The 14,497-nt window shown below is 44.3% G+C and overlaps 1 protein-coding gene and 1 long non-coding RNA gene across 2 annotated transcripts in view; both read right to left on the bottom strand.

The window, feature by feature from the left end:
* LOC115252432 (adenosine deaminase domain-containing protein 1-like) overlaps positions 1-10,787 on the bottom strand; it is a 42,221-nt gene extending 31,434 nt beyond the window's left edge. Inside the window, exon 1 of the mRNA XM_029847633.1 lies at positions 10,686-10,787. Coding sequence (XP_029703493.1) covers positions 10,686-10,771 — 86 coding nt within the window. The 5' untranslated portion in view covers positions 10,772-10,787. The remainder of the gene's footprint in view (positions 1-10,685) is intronic.
* Positions 10,788-11,423: 636 nt separating this feature from the next.
* Positions 11,424-13,550, bottom strand: LOC105417415 (uncharacterized). Its single transcript, XR_965091.2, has 2 exons — positions 13,221-13,550; positions 11,424-12,253 (listed from the first exon to the last, which is right to left on the bottom strand). It is a non-coding gene; the product is annotated as an uncharacterized lncRNA (long non-coding RNA).
* Between the last annotated feature and the right edge of the window lie 947 nt (positions 13,551-14,497).

Here is a 14,497-nt window from a genome sequence, read left to right as displayed (position 1 = left end):
CTCTGTAAACAACAGCATGAGACACATCTTCAACCTCATTTTTCATCAGCAGAAGCAATAAAAAAAAAGAATGGTATATTAATGTTTACATGAAATCGGCTGGCCTGCGGGTCCACCGGAAGAGACAAAACTGCAAATTTGCATCGATTTAATATGTAGCCTGCAAGCTCTGCCTTCTCTAAAACAATGTCGTAGACACAATCAAGGATTTGCCTCTTAAATAAAAGAAAATAAAACATTTCCCGGTATAATTAAAAGCTGGTCCGCAGCCCCTGGGCTTCTCAGACTTTGTCTCAAACTGTGAGAAAAGATGAAAAACAGATCCTGCATAATCATCGGGGCTCTCTACGAGTCAGCGCAAGTGCACCTCACTCAGACGCCTGTGTGGAATGCATTCTGGGTAACGTGCTGTCTGGCCCTCATGTCCGTCATCTTAAAGAGCGGCAGAGACAGAACACTTGTGGACCTCTCAGGCAGATTTATGGGCTGTTGCCTTCGTCCCCCCCTCACCTGCCATATTTCTCCTGCACCTTGTTTTGACGGCTCCGGACGCCTGTTGCGATTCAGGTGACCGACACGTGATGAACGGTTCCACTCGTTTCCAGGTTTCGGCTTTCTGGACGGGCCGGAGAGCCGGCTGCGAGGTCAGCCGACCCTTCGGGCTGGCAGGGTCAAGTTTAGGGGGACTTTTAAGCAGATGGTGTTTGGGGTTTAGTCTGTCACTCAGGAAGAAGCAAGAAAGAGGAGAAAAGTCACTTTAAAGCATTAATTGACTCGCGTGTCTCATTATTGACCCAGCTTACCCCCCCCACAAGCCCTCATTGTCTCCAAAATGAGACACTTAAGGTCAAAACGTCAGCAAAACAGTCCTTAAATACCTCTTATTCACCACCTCCTTAAATATTCATGATAATCTGAGTGGCTCATCACAGGTCTCATTCAATTGGAAATCAATTGTTTTAACTCCTTTTAAGAAAACAGAAGACGCGGCTTCTGGGTTTTTTAAGGTTTATGATGATTCCGTTAAATCTATAAAATATACTCTGATTGGAAACACTGGTGCATTCTGGGAAACTCAACGTCAGCCTTATCGACTACCCACATACATACAGTAAGTAGTAGTGTGTGTAATGTATGTATTTCATAGAGACAGCTGTGGCCTTTATGAAGACGGGGTTCATTACATAAATTAGGTGCATTAATTAAATTTGTGGCTGGGTAATTTTCCCCGTTGTTGTCTAAAAACAGATCCAAATCTATTTATGCCAAACGCGTCGCTGCCGTCTTTTCCGTAAATGTCAAATAATCAATCACCTCGTTTGTTGACTGGGGAGCCATCTTTGTATTCTGATGTTAATCAAATAAACGGCACGTGTTTTACACGGCGTGAGCTTGCCATATTCATCACAGCATGCTTGTATTATAATGGTGTAATTATTCTAATGTTGATTAAGCCACTTGGGTAATTACCATTTTTGATTGCGACTGCATCCGCAGGTGAGCGGGAGGGAGGAGAAAATAAGAGCGCCGACAGCCCAAAATACATTTAGGCAGCGTTCAACAACAGTTTCACAACAGCAGTCGCTTGTACAGATAACCGAACTCAATTTCTACTTTAAATGCCACTTCTTGGACGAGTTTAAAGACATCTATGTGCGAGGCTGCAGCCTTTAAGTTGGCCAGATCAGGTTCCTGAAGTAAACAGGGTTGCTGAACTGAGCCGTGACTTAAAGCACCCCTTTTAGTGTCCTTTTTTCTTGCTTTGGGAAAACATGGCTGTTGAAACAGTCAACAGAGTGCCCCGACGCACTGAGGCCCGAGTCTGCCTGTGCTCGGGTTACTCCATATGGTCCCTTCGGCCCTCCAGCAACCGCAGCCTCCTGCCCTTGAGAGGGACAGCGGATATGTCGAGGAGACGTCGGTTTCTGGTGTGTTATATGTATGTGGGTTTAAATTTACCTCCACGTTTACGGTACCACCACTCTTACTGGTGTTTTAGGGATTTAACATCAGTATAAAAAGACATTGCATCTAATGAAGAATTTAGCTTTCAAGATTAAGATTGCAGCAGCTCCTGAGGATAATATCTCAACCTATCTTGACTCTAAGAGTTTTAATGGCTGCTTAGCCACATGCTAACTCTTCTCTCATCACATAAATTTACTGTTTTATCGATGTATTGTGATAATGTGTGCGAAGAGATAACACAAATATGGAAAAGGTTTGCATTTCTGCTTCTATTTTCCACGATACCATATCTGGAAATGAACACATCTCTCACAGGCTGGGCAATACTGCAATATTCAAGGCCTGACTCACACCAGCACAATCTGAGGCAACATGCCGGAACCATGATCCTCCCTCGCTGTACCGGAACACTGTGGAAGGACAACACAAAACCATCCACCGTGTAAACTCTTGGCATGTTTGAAAACTGATACACTGTATCTTATTGTTCTGGGGAGGCAACACAGCAACACCCACATTTAGAATTCACTTATACTAATAAAACATGCCCGTGTCTGTGAGCTAGGTGCTGACGTTTAATGATGGCGCTCATCTCTGGTTTTAATTTAGTTGCTGCAGCTGGAAACAAAATGTTCAGATTCTGTCTTAATCCTCAGATGGTGTTTGCCAGATCAGCTTAATTCAATTAATTTTAGTGCAGTTACAGTGAGGATTATCTCTGGTTAACAAAAACCTGCAGCCTGACCCCTTAGCTAAAGTGTCAGGGGTCACAAAACTGTCCAAAACATAGGAAGAAAGATCAAACTGGACCAGGCCCACCCAGAAAAGAGTAGAACAAACCCATACAGCATGCAATTACAGACTATATTAATGCTAACACGTAGTTTGGCTGAGGTATGATTGTCCAGAACACTTGGGGTCGAGCCAGAGGTCAACACGCAGCCTCGGAGCCAGCAGCAGTTCACACTGATGAATGATTGATAAAGTGGTTTGGCACCAATTAAAGGCTTGTAGTAAGGTTTACAAGCAAGTTTCACCTGTAAGAAATACTGCAGAAGAAAACTGTTGAAATGTGGCAAAACCAGCAGGATTTAACATCGTAAAAAAAGAAAATAATGTGCAGTTAGGATGGTTATTCTAGGATGGCAAATAGAGGGTGCTGGATGCTGGGGGCCGGTGCTGACGGTGGGGGTATGATGAGCTGTAGTGCTCATCCATCAAGACCACTTACACGCCATAGGATCTGCTCTATAGCTGAGGGGGCAAATTAAGTTATAGACCCACATCTGCTGATACCCGTCGGTTCATTAGAGGATCCGCCTGCTTAGGCAGCAACTGTGCAGCATCAAACGTGCTGCAAAAAATGAGGAGCTCTTCTCGCGTGTGCACCGTCTCCTGCCTGGCTGACATACCTGCAGATTTGTTTTCAGCACACGTCAACGCTCGGGACCATGTTTCACGTCATGTGACCTTCAACGATGCGAACGCTTCATCGTCCCGAAGGTCGCGCGAGGAGAGAAGAATGCCTTTGCTCTCTAAAGAAAGTCGGAAGACCACCTTGTTAGGCTGGAGAGCAAGTTTATGGCAGAGAGGACAGGGCTGCTTTTACTGATCCTGTTATGAGACTTTGACTATTAAAAATGAGCATGCATCACACAGGTCTGAGCAAACCTGAGAAAGCAGTGGATTTCCTGTTAGCAACTGTGGATTCGTTACTAAAGCTTTTGGATTCTTTCAGGGTGGTCAGGGTGGTCTTGGTGGACCCCCTCACTGGCCTCCCTCTTCAGGAGAACTGCCTCCTCCTAATAAATCCACATATACCAGGTAATAGCAGATTTCCAGACTGCTTTGGAGATCTTGTCTCCATCAATTGCCTTTTCAAGAACTCTTCCGAAGAGTTCCCGAGAAGAACGCCGTCCGTCCACGTGTTGCCCAAGACTCTCCAGCCTTTTTCAATTAAGCATTTCATTTATGACAGCCGGGGCGACGCTACGCAAGCGTGAAACGCGTGAATGATGGCACTTAGTGAGAAACTACCGTCCACACCTCATTAACTGCCGTCATCTGTTTAGTCGACTGCACGATTAGGGCCAGTCATAAGTCAAATGAGCAATTCAACGCGCCTTCCTCCGGCCCCTATTCCCTCTCGTGTCTTTGGATCTGTGGCGGTTAGAGATGTGAGAGTCAGAGGATGCTGGCTGTTGTGCTCAATCGCCCCATAAGGGTACTTCCTCCCTAAGTATTGCATTTGTGCTTATCTAGATGCTTGAGATAAGTTAACGTGGACATAAACAAGGGAAGAGAACCGGGTAAAGAACACTAATATAAGCCAGTTAACAGGCTTTATTCTTTTTTTTTCTCTATACCCTAGTTTCCATATTAAAATCCAGTTGAAGTAGAATTTATTAGCATTCTGCAGAACCCTTTCAGGCTAAAGTTTGTTTTCCAACAGACTATTTAGCTTCAGTCTTGAACAAAGTGTTTCCAGTCATTAGCTAATCTTTCCAACCAGACGTTTCACACGTTGTTTGGGCTGCCGCTTCATATCCGGATTGTGCTGAAACCAAATGAGTTCCATCACCCAAAACGCAGCTGTCACACTGTCATCAGCCACAGAAGCTGCAGCAACATTTCTCTGCCTTATCTCAGCACGAAAGGCTTCATCGCCGTTAGTGTCTTTACTGTTAATGACCATTAACCTGATCTCCCCTCAGCATCCGTCAAGGTGAGGGCGATGCAACTCAAGCAGATCCCAGATACGCTGGTGAATGAACGAATCAGGGCCCGATTGAAAACAAAGCCATGGTGGTGGTGTTCATGTTTCACCAAACGCCCTCAGCTTTGTCTCCGGATTATTATGGGCCAACATCAATGGTTTGAACCCTATACATCTCCTCAGCAGCCATGGTGGCTCAGGGTGTTCTCACCCCCTCTAAAAACCAACAAAACTGCACGGAGGCTCTAAAAAAACCCAACAAAACTTTGATACCCGGCCCGTTCCTGATGACCATAATCTTAGGAGAATTAGAAATTTATTTTGGACTCCTGTGATCTTGGGAGAGTTGCAACAGATGCTTTATGCTGTTGCTTTGCGTCTAATTGTTCTTTGTTCATATGTGGTGTTTTCACCGAGGAACCATGGCAAAGACAATTTAGTGTCACCTGCAGAGAGACAAGTATTAAAACGTTGCTTCTTCTAATTCTAATTATTCCTACAAGGAACATTTGGAATAAGACTGCCATGTAATACAATTTCTTCATTAGTCAAGTTAAATTTCGCTGCTCTTGTACTTTAACCAGGCTTTTCTTTTTTGTTTGTGGAATCACACCCAGGTGGGTGTCCCGCCGGGTCGGCCTTATCCTGTGATCGCTCATGTCAGCGTGAATCACGGAGCCAAACGCGCCCAGATCTCCAAAAATGAAGCACCGCCGACTCCTTATGCCCAAATGTAATTATGGCATCGAGGATGGGTGCTTGAGGAAACAGCAAGAAACAAATTGAAATTTAAGATGGAAATTCCAACTGCGTCCTGCAGCGTGTAAGTGCTGATGGCGCCCACAAGGCCTGACCTGGAAACAGCACATATATTTCTATACATACATAAATTAAGCCTGGTGTGCTTATGTGTCAAACCTCTTCCTTTAGGTTTTTCCTTTTTTCTTTATAGACTTAATTAATTAAAGAAATCTTAATGAAAGAGACATCCTTTTTTGGCCACACTGAAATCATTGGAAGGTCAAAGGTCATCCTAACATATATATTGAGTGGCTGCAGTTTTTGTAGCTTTCTTTCATATACAAAAAATGTACTCGTGGACAAAAAGTGCTCAGGAGACACTTTTTCCTTCTAAACAGCACATTTTCATGTTTCTAAGACACTCACAGGGTAGTTATAAGGTAGTTATTCAGCCCATACAAGCAATGAAAAAAATCACAAATTGGGGGAAATTCCATACATTCCACACGTGGCACCCCTACAAACAACGTTACATGCCAGTTCTGTGTCCCCCTGAACTGGACAGATTATTGTTGAAAACCTTGATTTATCCAAACGGTCGTCATGAACCCTGTCATGGCGCACCTCCAGGGCCGAAACATTAACTAGCTACTTAAATTAGTTCCCAGAGTTATCACTCCGTCAGCAGGGCGGCATAACCGCAGCTAAATACAGTACGTGTTCGCCCACGAGCGCTGAAGCTGTCAGCAGGTCGACCACGGGGCGTTCAGAGCGCAGATGACAGGTGGAAGGGCTCGGTTGGAATGAAAATGGCGCCGCCTGGACAACATGGCGACAGGACGTTTCAAGAGTCTACTCAGTTCAGAGGACGCGGACAAGAGATGCCGTCCTGAAGAGCTCGCTCCGGAGACGAGGCCGTCCATCAGCCCTCTGAGGTGAAGGGATGGTGGTGGGACTTTCTTCCCCCAAAGCTGTGATCTTCAGGCTTTCGACAATGGCAGATGGGAATGCCTCGATATTAGAAGGGGCCCTCAGCGTGCACGGACACGTCGTGCAAAGTTCAGCCATGTCGCTGCCTCTGCGGCTGCGTATTGTTTGTGTACCGTTTCCTTCGGTGAGTAACATCTGCGAGCGGTGAAAACCTGTGCCTGCTTGCACAGGAACCTTCAGGGTTTGTTCCACTGCTCCGACGGCCACCGACTCCCCAAACCGCTCATAAACTTTGGAAATGAAAAACACCGAGACTGGAGACAAAAGCCGGTTGTCCTGAAAACCCACAAACACCTGCTTCGTCATTAACATAACAGAAGCAACAGCCTTATTCTAAGCTCTGACATAAATTAACTTGTGTCCTTCTTCATGAAACTGCCATATCTGGTTTCCGGAGACCGCCGGTCCCTTTGGGACTAATGCGTTTTCCTCCTGCTGGAAGGCCGCGCTACCGACGACAGAGACGCTTCATCCAAGCTGTTGAAAATGGCAGCCGCTGGAGCTCATTCCTAATCCAGATATTTCAATCTTGACACTTTTATGGGTGGACAGTCACCGAAGTGGAACAAAACAATCCCCTTAGTTACAGTAGCCGGGAATTTTGGCTGCGGCGGAGGGAAGCAGATGTGAAAGATCACATTTCAGATAGACCGAGGGGGAAAAAAAAGACACACAGAAGCCCCAACAAGCCTCTGCAACAGCTCCGTGATGAAGTATGTGGGGAACTTGTGGGGTTTTGATGACCCGCTCCCTTAAAAAAGGAGCCTCTTTAAATGGAGCAAAATGGCGAGACAGCTGAAATCTTGAAATAACCCTCAACACCAAAATCTAGTCACTGCAAGTGGATTGACCTCGCTTTGTAACCGGAGACCTCGCTGCACTTTGGAATTCACAAACTTTCATCTCTGCAGTCAAAACCTTTCATCGCAATCGGCTCGCCGTCTTGATCCGCCGTCAGTTATCCGCCGCGCGGCGCGAACGCCGCCCGCGCTTAAAGAAATCCGGAGTAACCGAGACACTGAAACATTTTAATTACGTGGAGCTGGAGGACGCTTTAAGATGCTTGAGGGATTCACAGCTCCAGTCCCGTGTGCAGATAAAGACTCAGAATGATGTAAAATGGCGGCGGTTAGCTAGACAGAATCATTACCCCAAAACAAATCACCATTACGGTGACTATTCTGAGGATTACTGCAGTACTGCGTCTAAATCTGACACAGACGATCCACATACGTGCTTAGCTGGGGAAGGAAGGGAGCCACATTTCGTCTCTGGTTGTCCACCTTGACATTCCTGAATCAACAAGGGGCGGCCGGCTCTATCGCTGTGTTTAATAATGGTGAGAAAAATGAAAAGATCCTGAAGGTAGCTATACTTCCTGAATGGTTATCTGGAGAGAGAAACAGCGCTGAAATGTAATTTATCGTCACTGAGCTCGTAGCCTCCGGGGTTCTTCTTCTTCTTCTTCTTCAAAGAAAAACACATCTCAAAAACTAACAAATAGGAAATAAAGGCATTTCACCTCGTATACCCCCTCACCTTAAGGGAGAAGGACACAGGTAAAGGACTGCACAGCCACATACAAGGTTTAAGTCAGTCTGGTCAGTGTTTCGATAACTTCATCAATCCTAGAAAATGCAATCAGATGGAGTCCAACTGTAAGCTGCCACTGCCCACTGGGAGGCAGGGAAAGAGAGAGAGAGAGAGAGAGAGACATTCATTTTAGCAAGGAGGGCACACAATCTCCCCTTTGTAATTAAGAGTACCCAAATAAACTGTGTGTGTTACCCCTGAAGTGGAACAGTTAGAAACAAATAAAAGGCTAATGAAGAAATGATTGCTCTTTTACAGGAAGAGGGAGCGGAAGGATTTTAACGGTGGCGAGCTGCAGAAAGCCGCTCTGCACACGGCTGAAGACGGAAGCGACGGCGGACCAGCGAATGCGTGCAGGAGATCATTTAGATTCTAGTGCAGTTCAGGAGCTCTCCGCCTTCTCTGCTCCTCTACACTCATGCATGTATACATTTAAGCCTCATAAAGTGCGCGGCACCGGCCGGGCCCGTCTGGTTTTACAGGTTTCCTGCTGATTTCAGCCTTGGTCCCTGATTCAAGCTCTTGGCCTGATGGGTACAAGATCACGAGGGTGGGGCAGCAACTGGTGCCGCCTGCCCGTCCCAGGGAGAGGATCACTCATCTGTGGCTCTGCCTCAGGTTCCTTCTTCCCAGAAAGGGTTTGTTCCTGACCCGATACGAGGGTTTAAGGACACAGAACACGGTAGAGATGATAAAACCCTTCAACCCCCACAAGGAAAAGGATTTTTTGGGATTTTGGGTTTTTAATAAGTCTTGATTCTATTTTGATTTGAAGCTAGTCCAGGCAACCCAAATGTTCCCGAAAGGACGTGGCTAACAGGGTTAGCATTGGAATATCAGGACATACAATTACTCATTTGATGACTAATAGAAGTGTTTTGAATACAGCCAACATTGACGGTTTGACAGTTTTAAGTGCTGAGAGTGACTGTAGACAAATATGCAGTTTGTAACAGGATCAAATGATGAATAATTAATTCTGTGTGTGTGTCTGTGTGTGTGAAAGTTTTTTTTTGTTTTTGTTTTTTAATTAAAAAAATAAAATGCAGTGATTTCCAGGAAAGCAGCCTCACATCAATCCAGAATCTTTGGAAGTGAAGCTAAAAGGGCTCAAATCTCATCCACAATTGATTATGGACGTCGAACCCAGCGTGCATTAATTCAGTTTATGGCCATTAAAAGGAGAAGAATGCTTGGGCTTGCAAATGGCAAACTTCGACTGTCAACAGCATGATATATGGTGGCTTATTATATTCCCTTCATTATGATTAATAACATAGGAAGGAATCCTCCATTCTTGTCGAGATGGAAAATGTAATTAGCCGCCTTGGCTGGCGTTGCAGCCAGGCATCGCCTTGGCTGCCTGCTTCCCCAGGATAAAACACCCAGTTCACCCGGCAGCAGGCTCAACAACAATGAAAACATATGCGGCTTTTGCTTTTTCTCCATTTTTCATTCATTAAGCTGCATCATTTCTGGACTGGTGCAGTCCCACAAGCTGTTTAATCGTGATAAAACGGAAAAGAAGCATGGAAAGACACCAAAACAGGTTTTTTTTCAAATTTAAATCCCATTAGTGTGGTGGGGTTTTGCACCCGGTGACGACACACAGCGGCGTGCTCAGGGTGGACTCGGGGATTTGGAGATAGAAGAAGGGAGGAAAGACAGAAGAGCAACAGGAGAGCGGAGGGACCAAGACAAAACAGAAGCTTTTAAACTCACATCTGTCTGTCACAGTAACTCAAGATCAACAAGATGTTTGAGGAAGTTGTGAGGTCATGATGCACAAAGGCTGCTTGACTACAAATAATGAGAAAATAAATTAAAACAACACATTTTTTTAACAGATCTCTGTTCAAAATTACTGCCTTAACAACGACGACGGGAAAATTACTTAAGTTACAAACTGAATTATCTCCAAACTAAAGCGGTTTACACGCAGCAGAGTCCAATGGAAGACAAGTATAATCAGATTCTGTGTTGGGGCTGCTGAATCCAAATGGTTTAAGTGGATGATTGTAGTTTCTAGCTTGTATTTGTTACTTCAAATGATCCTCCTCATCGTCTCAACCGTGAGCAAAACAAGTCAGAGCAGGTTGAGGACACTGCTTTGGTGAATTTTCACCAGAAATTCCTGTTAAACAGGACTGCGTGTTGCGTGAGATAAAGATATAAATACTTAATATATATTAAAATTAATATCTGGGCCAAAGATTGTAAATAAAGCGGAATCAAAAGAGCCCAAATGAACTTGATGCGCCCTCTGGTGGTAGGTTGCAGCAAAGGAAAAGGAAAGACTATAGTGTTTTAATGGCATTAACACAAACTGTGACCTTTTGATCTGTTCCAGCTCTGTGAGGATAAAGATGCTTCACTGAGCTACAACAAAACAGCAGGAAATGCACCTGCATCTTCATCATCACGGTGGAACACAAAACCAGGAGTCATCAAACACTTAAACACACCTGAGAGCAACTGAAACACACACACACACACATACACACACTTGGCCCAGGCAACAATTAAGGATGGAGACCTACATCGTGATCATGGCTGCAGTTTAACACCTTACACTTGCCCCCCTCCCTTCCTCTCAGCCATACTGCAGCCTCAATAATAATAAAAAAAATAACGCATTGCATGTGTGTGCGTGCGCGTGTGTCCACGGCAGACTGACCAGCGCTGCCGTTGGAAGCAGGGAAGCGCCGGGGAAAAGCACCAGCAGCAATCGACTGGCGGCAACCTGAGATGGCGGCCTCTCATCCATCACTCCGCGTGTTTCGCCGACGCCATATGAAAACACAAACAAGCAATCAATTGTTTCGCGCACAGCTTGGGGCCTCCTAATAGAGCACATTTATCAGACGCCGCGGTGGTAGCCCCAGCAATACTTTAATTTGCGAGACATTATGTTGAGTTAATGCCTACCAGGTTGCCCTTCAACCGGGGGGACCTGGCACTTTCGGCGGCGCTGCGAGAGCCGGCAGCGCGGCTGTATTGCACTGGGACGCCGGCGTGATGTAAATGATCTCACCCGCTGTAGCTTTAATGGGCCGCGCAATGAATTTATGTGGGAATATTTGCAGAGGAGCCCTGCATTGTATCATGGCGTAATTAGAGAGCAAGAACCGCAGCGCCCGGTGCGGAAGCTGCTGCAAGGCCGGCTCTGTTTTGTCCTCCGACCGCCCCTCGTGTGATTGGATGAGGGAGAGCCTGCTGGAGAGGGGGGAGGCAGGGGGGAGGGAGGCCAGGCACTCTAATAATGATGTACCCTCAGGCCTAATGTGCCATCTCTCTCTTTCTCTCTCTGCACACACACGCTTCATTCTTTCCTGTACAAAAGCCTGTTTTTTCATTCATGCAGCAGTAAATTCAGACTTTAATTTCATTGTTTTGCACACGAACGAGGCTTCAGTCTCAAAAAGCAAACATTTTATTCATCTTTTAACAGTCAATCTGCGGAATTAAAAAGAGAACTAGCCGGGGAACGAAAGCAGGAAGGATACATTTCATAGTTTTTTAAAAATAAAAATAAACAAAAAGAAACAACGACCAATTGTCTGTTTTATTTTACTTTCGCTGTTACATTCATATTTTTCTTTATTAGACTGTCAAATTTTAGCACATAGCTCAGTTTATTGACACGCTGTTGCCACAGTTACGAGTTCCAATTTATTTCTGTGTATTCCTGGAGAAAAGGGGAATCATAGAAATATGCAGTCCTCTTAAAAACATAAGAAAGGCGACTGTAATTTTAAAATTTGGAAAATAATACAAATTGTGCTCTAAAACCATCATCTTTATATTTATAGCACCAATAACAACCAGAAATACAGAAGCTATTAAAAACATTCATTTACCCCCCTTTCACCGTAAAATGTAATAGCAGGCCTAATAATGGGGGCAATAATAGAGGCTAAAAATTGAAAATCATGAAATCAAATCACAGATCATGTGTTTAAAGTAGCTAAAATAAGTGACGGAATAAATGTCTTTAACTTCTATTTAACTTATGTGTTGACTAACATTAAGGCCTCCATGACATGAGGGTATCATTTATGATCCATTTATAATTATCAGACAGACGTCAGCCTCATCACCCCCCACCCCCTGCTCTCTCCAGATTGGCCTCGGGGCAGCTCCCGCCTGCTGCCCGGGGATGGAGCCGCTGAGCTCGGCCTGACAGGCGGCTGGTGGCTCCTCAGTGCGGCGGAGGAAATTAAATTAGAGCTCCTGTTGGCCGCTCTGTAAACAAGACAGAAGCCAAAGAAACGGCCAGTTACACTGACGCACGGCGCGTGTGGGGAGCAGAGATGGCGTCCAGAAACAGGCTGCGAAACACAGATCTTTGACCTTTTTGTTTGTTTTTTTGTTTGTTTATATTTTATTTAGTATCATCTTTAACCTTTTACGCGGTTGAATGTGCTCAAACATCGAATCGGTCCATTAATGAGCCGATTGAAGACGTCAATGGCAGCAGCATATTTGCAGTATTTATCATTATTAAACTCGTTTTTTCCTCTGAGAGAAAATGGGGATTTTTGTGATTTTGCGCAGGAAAAAAAGGGAATTAGCGTAATTGAATCGATTTTTATTACAAATCCAGATTACAATTATACATTTGAAGGCAATCGTTATTATCATTCTAGCTTTCTCAAATCAAATAAGAGACGTTCCTACTATAGAACTACTAATACTGCCACTACTATTACTAATAGTAATAAAAACAATAATAAAAAATTAAAACTAAGTCTGTCCCCTCCTCTTCATTCTTCTCACAGTCACAATAAAGTTTAGATGAAAATGGCGATCAGAGTCAATAAAAAAGATGGTCTTTATCAAAGCAAATTAGATTCAACTAAATAGTTCACCGGAGGGGCCAGAGCAGTTCCTGTAATTCACTTTAAGGTTCACCAACTTACTCAATAAAGCCCTGGCCAGGAATCTAACTGATGTCTAATCGATAAGTTTATCTGAGGCGAACAGCTGGGAAGAGCAAAATGAATCGGTCTGCATTCGAGAGGAAGAGGAGCAAAAAAGAGGAGAGGAATCTGACGTCGAGTAATGAAATGACGGGTTTTATTTCACCTTTTTGTGTCCATTTACACCCGCGCCCCAAACCAACCGGAGCCTCGGTGCGCCACAGTAAAAGCAGGTCAATAATAATAATAATAATAATAATCACAATAATAATAATAACAACAACAACAACCTGTAAAGCTGTCTGCCGTGACATCCCTCCATCCTCACCGTCCCAGCCTGCATTTCTCCTCTCTTCTTTCATCACCCCCCCTCCCCTCCTCACCACTCTGTCCAGTTTTGAGTCGTCTGATCCGGGCAGGAGGCGCCAGGTTTTCCCCTGAGGGGAGGCGAGAAGTCAAGGACTGAAGCCTCCAAATGCAGAATAATGTAATTCTACACTCTCAGTAAAGAGGGTTCGGTGTGCAGGCGGGTGTCTGGAGGAACCCTCAACACTCTGAGCAGTAAAGATCCTCCTGCAGGGCTCACGCGATCTCACGGGTCAGTCCTGCTGGTCTGCACATCATTTCGGATCTTCATTAGCAAAATGTTGTTGAGCTGTTTTCAAAAGAATAATTAGCAGTTTTCTAAACTAGAGATATACTCTGGTCACATCAGTAGAGGTAATGATGATATTTAATCGGTTAGATCTTCATGAAGAGCTGGTCTTCAGCTAAATAAAAATGTGCTTAAAAACAGAAAAATCAAATGGCTGCAGGCTGAAATCAGCAGATTACAGATGTTCAACAGCAAATCTTTGACAAATCAGCCCGAGGAAGCGTTTCTGCGGCGACAAGAAGGAAATCCTATCCTGAAGTTTTGCCTCCCTAGATGATATGTTCTACTCTGATTGTAACTTTGGTAGCGCCTCGATGTGCTGCTAAAGGATTAACCTCTAAAATTCAATATAGGTTTTTCTTAAAATGGAAACAAAGAAGAAAAACACACAAGCTGTAATTAAATGTGCTGTAGCTTAAATTTCTGTTGAAAATCTTAGTGGAAATAGTTAGTGGCCTTGTTGGCCTCTTTATTAAGGGTAAAATTGACCTTTAACCTGGAGACAGGAGGTGACTGCGAATCCTGGTAATATTAACTAATGTTGTCCATAATAATGAAAAAATAAACATTTTCCTCTGTGTTTTTGTATTATGCTCTACGACATATTCTGTGTCTAAAATTGCATCCATTTAAACGTTGAAGTTGTGGACGAACTCTGAACGGTCCTAAAATCTCAGGACATAAAGACGATTAAAAGTGTTTTAATCCCAGGAAACAGTGATTTTGTGACTAAATAATGCTGCTCTGCTTTAATCCTGTTAACGAGTCCTCTCCTGCCTTCATCACGATGAAGACTCTCCAGGAGACGCCTGAGCTTTAATGCTGCTGCCACTATTTCAACTTGTACGTGTGTTTATTTAACTGTCTATTCAGGCATGTTGAAAGCTGCAGTTTAAAATAAAGTTAAGGGGG

Source organism: Takifugu rubripes, chromosome 14 (assembly GCF_901000725.2).
Source record: "Takifugu rubripes chromosome 14, fTakRub1.2, whole genome shotgun sequence".
In the NCBI taxonomy this organism is placed as follows: Eukaryota; Metazoa; Chordata; class Actinopteri; order Tetraodontiformes; family Tetraodontidae; genus Takifugu; species Takifugu rubripes.
Note: the sequence above shows the minus strand (reverse complement) of the source record. Positions and strands in the feature narration are given on the sequence as shown.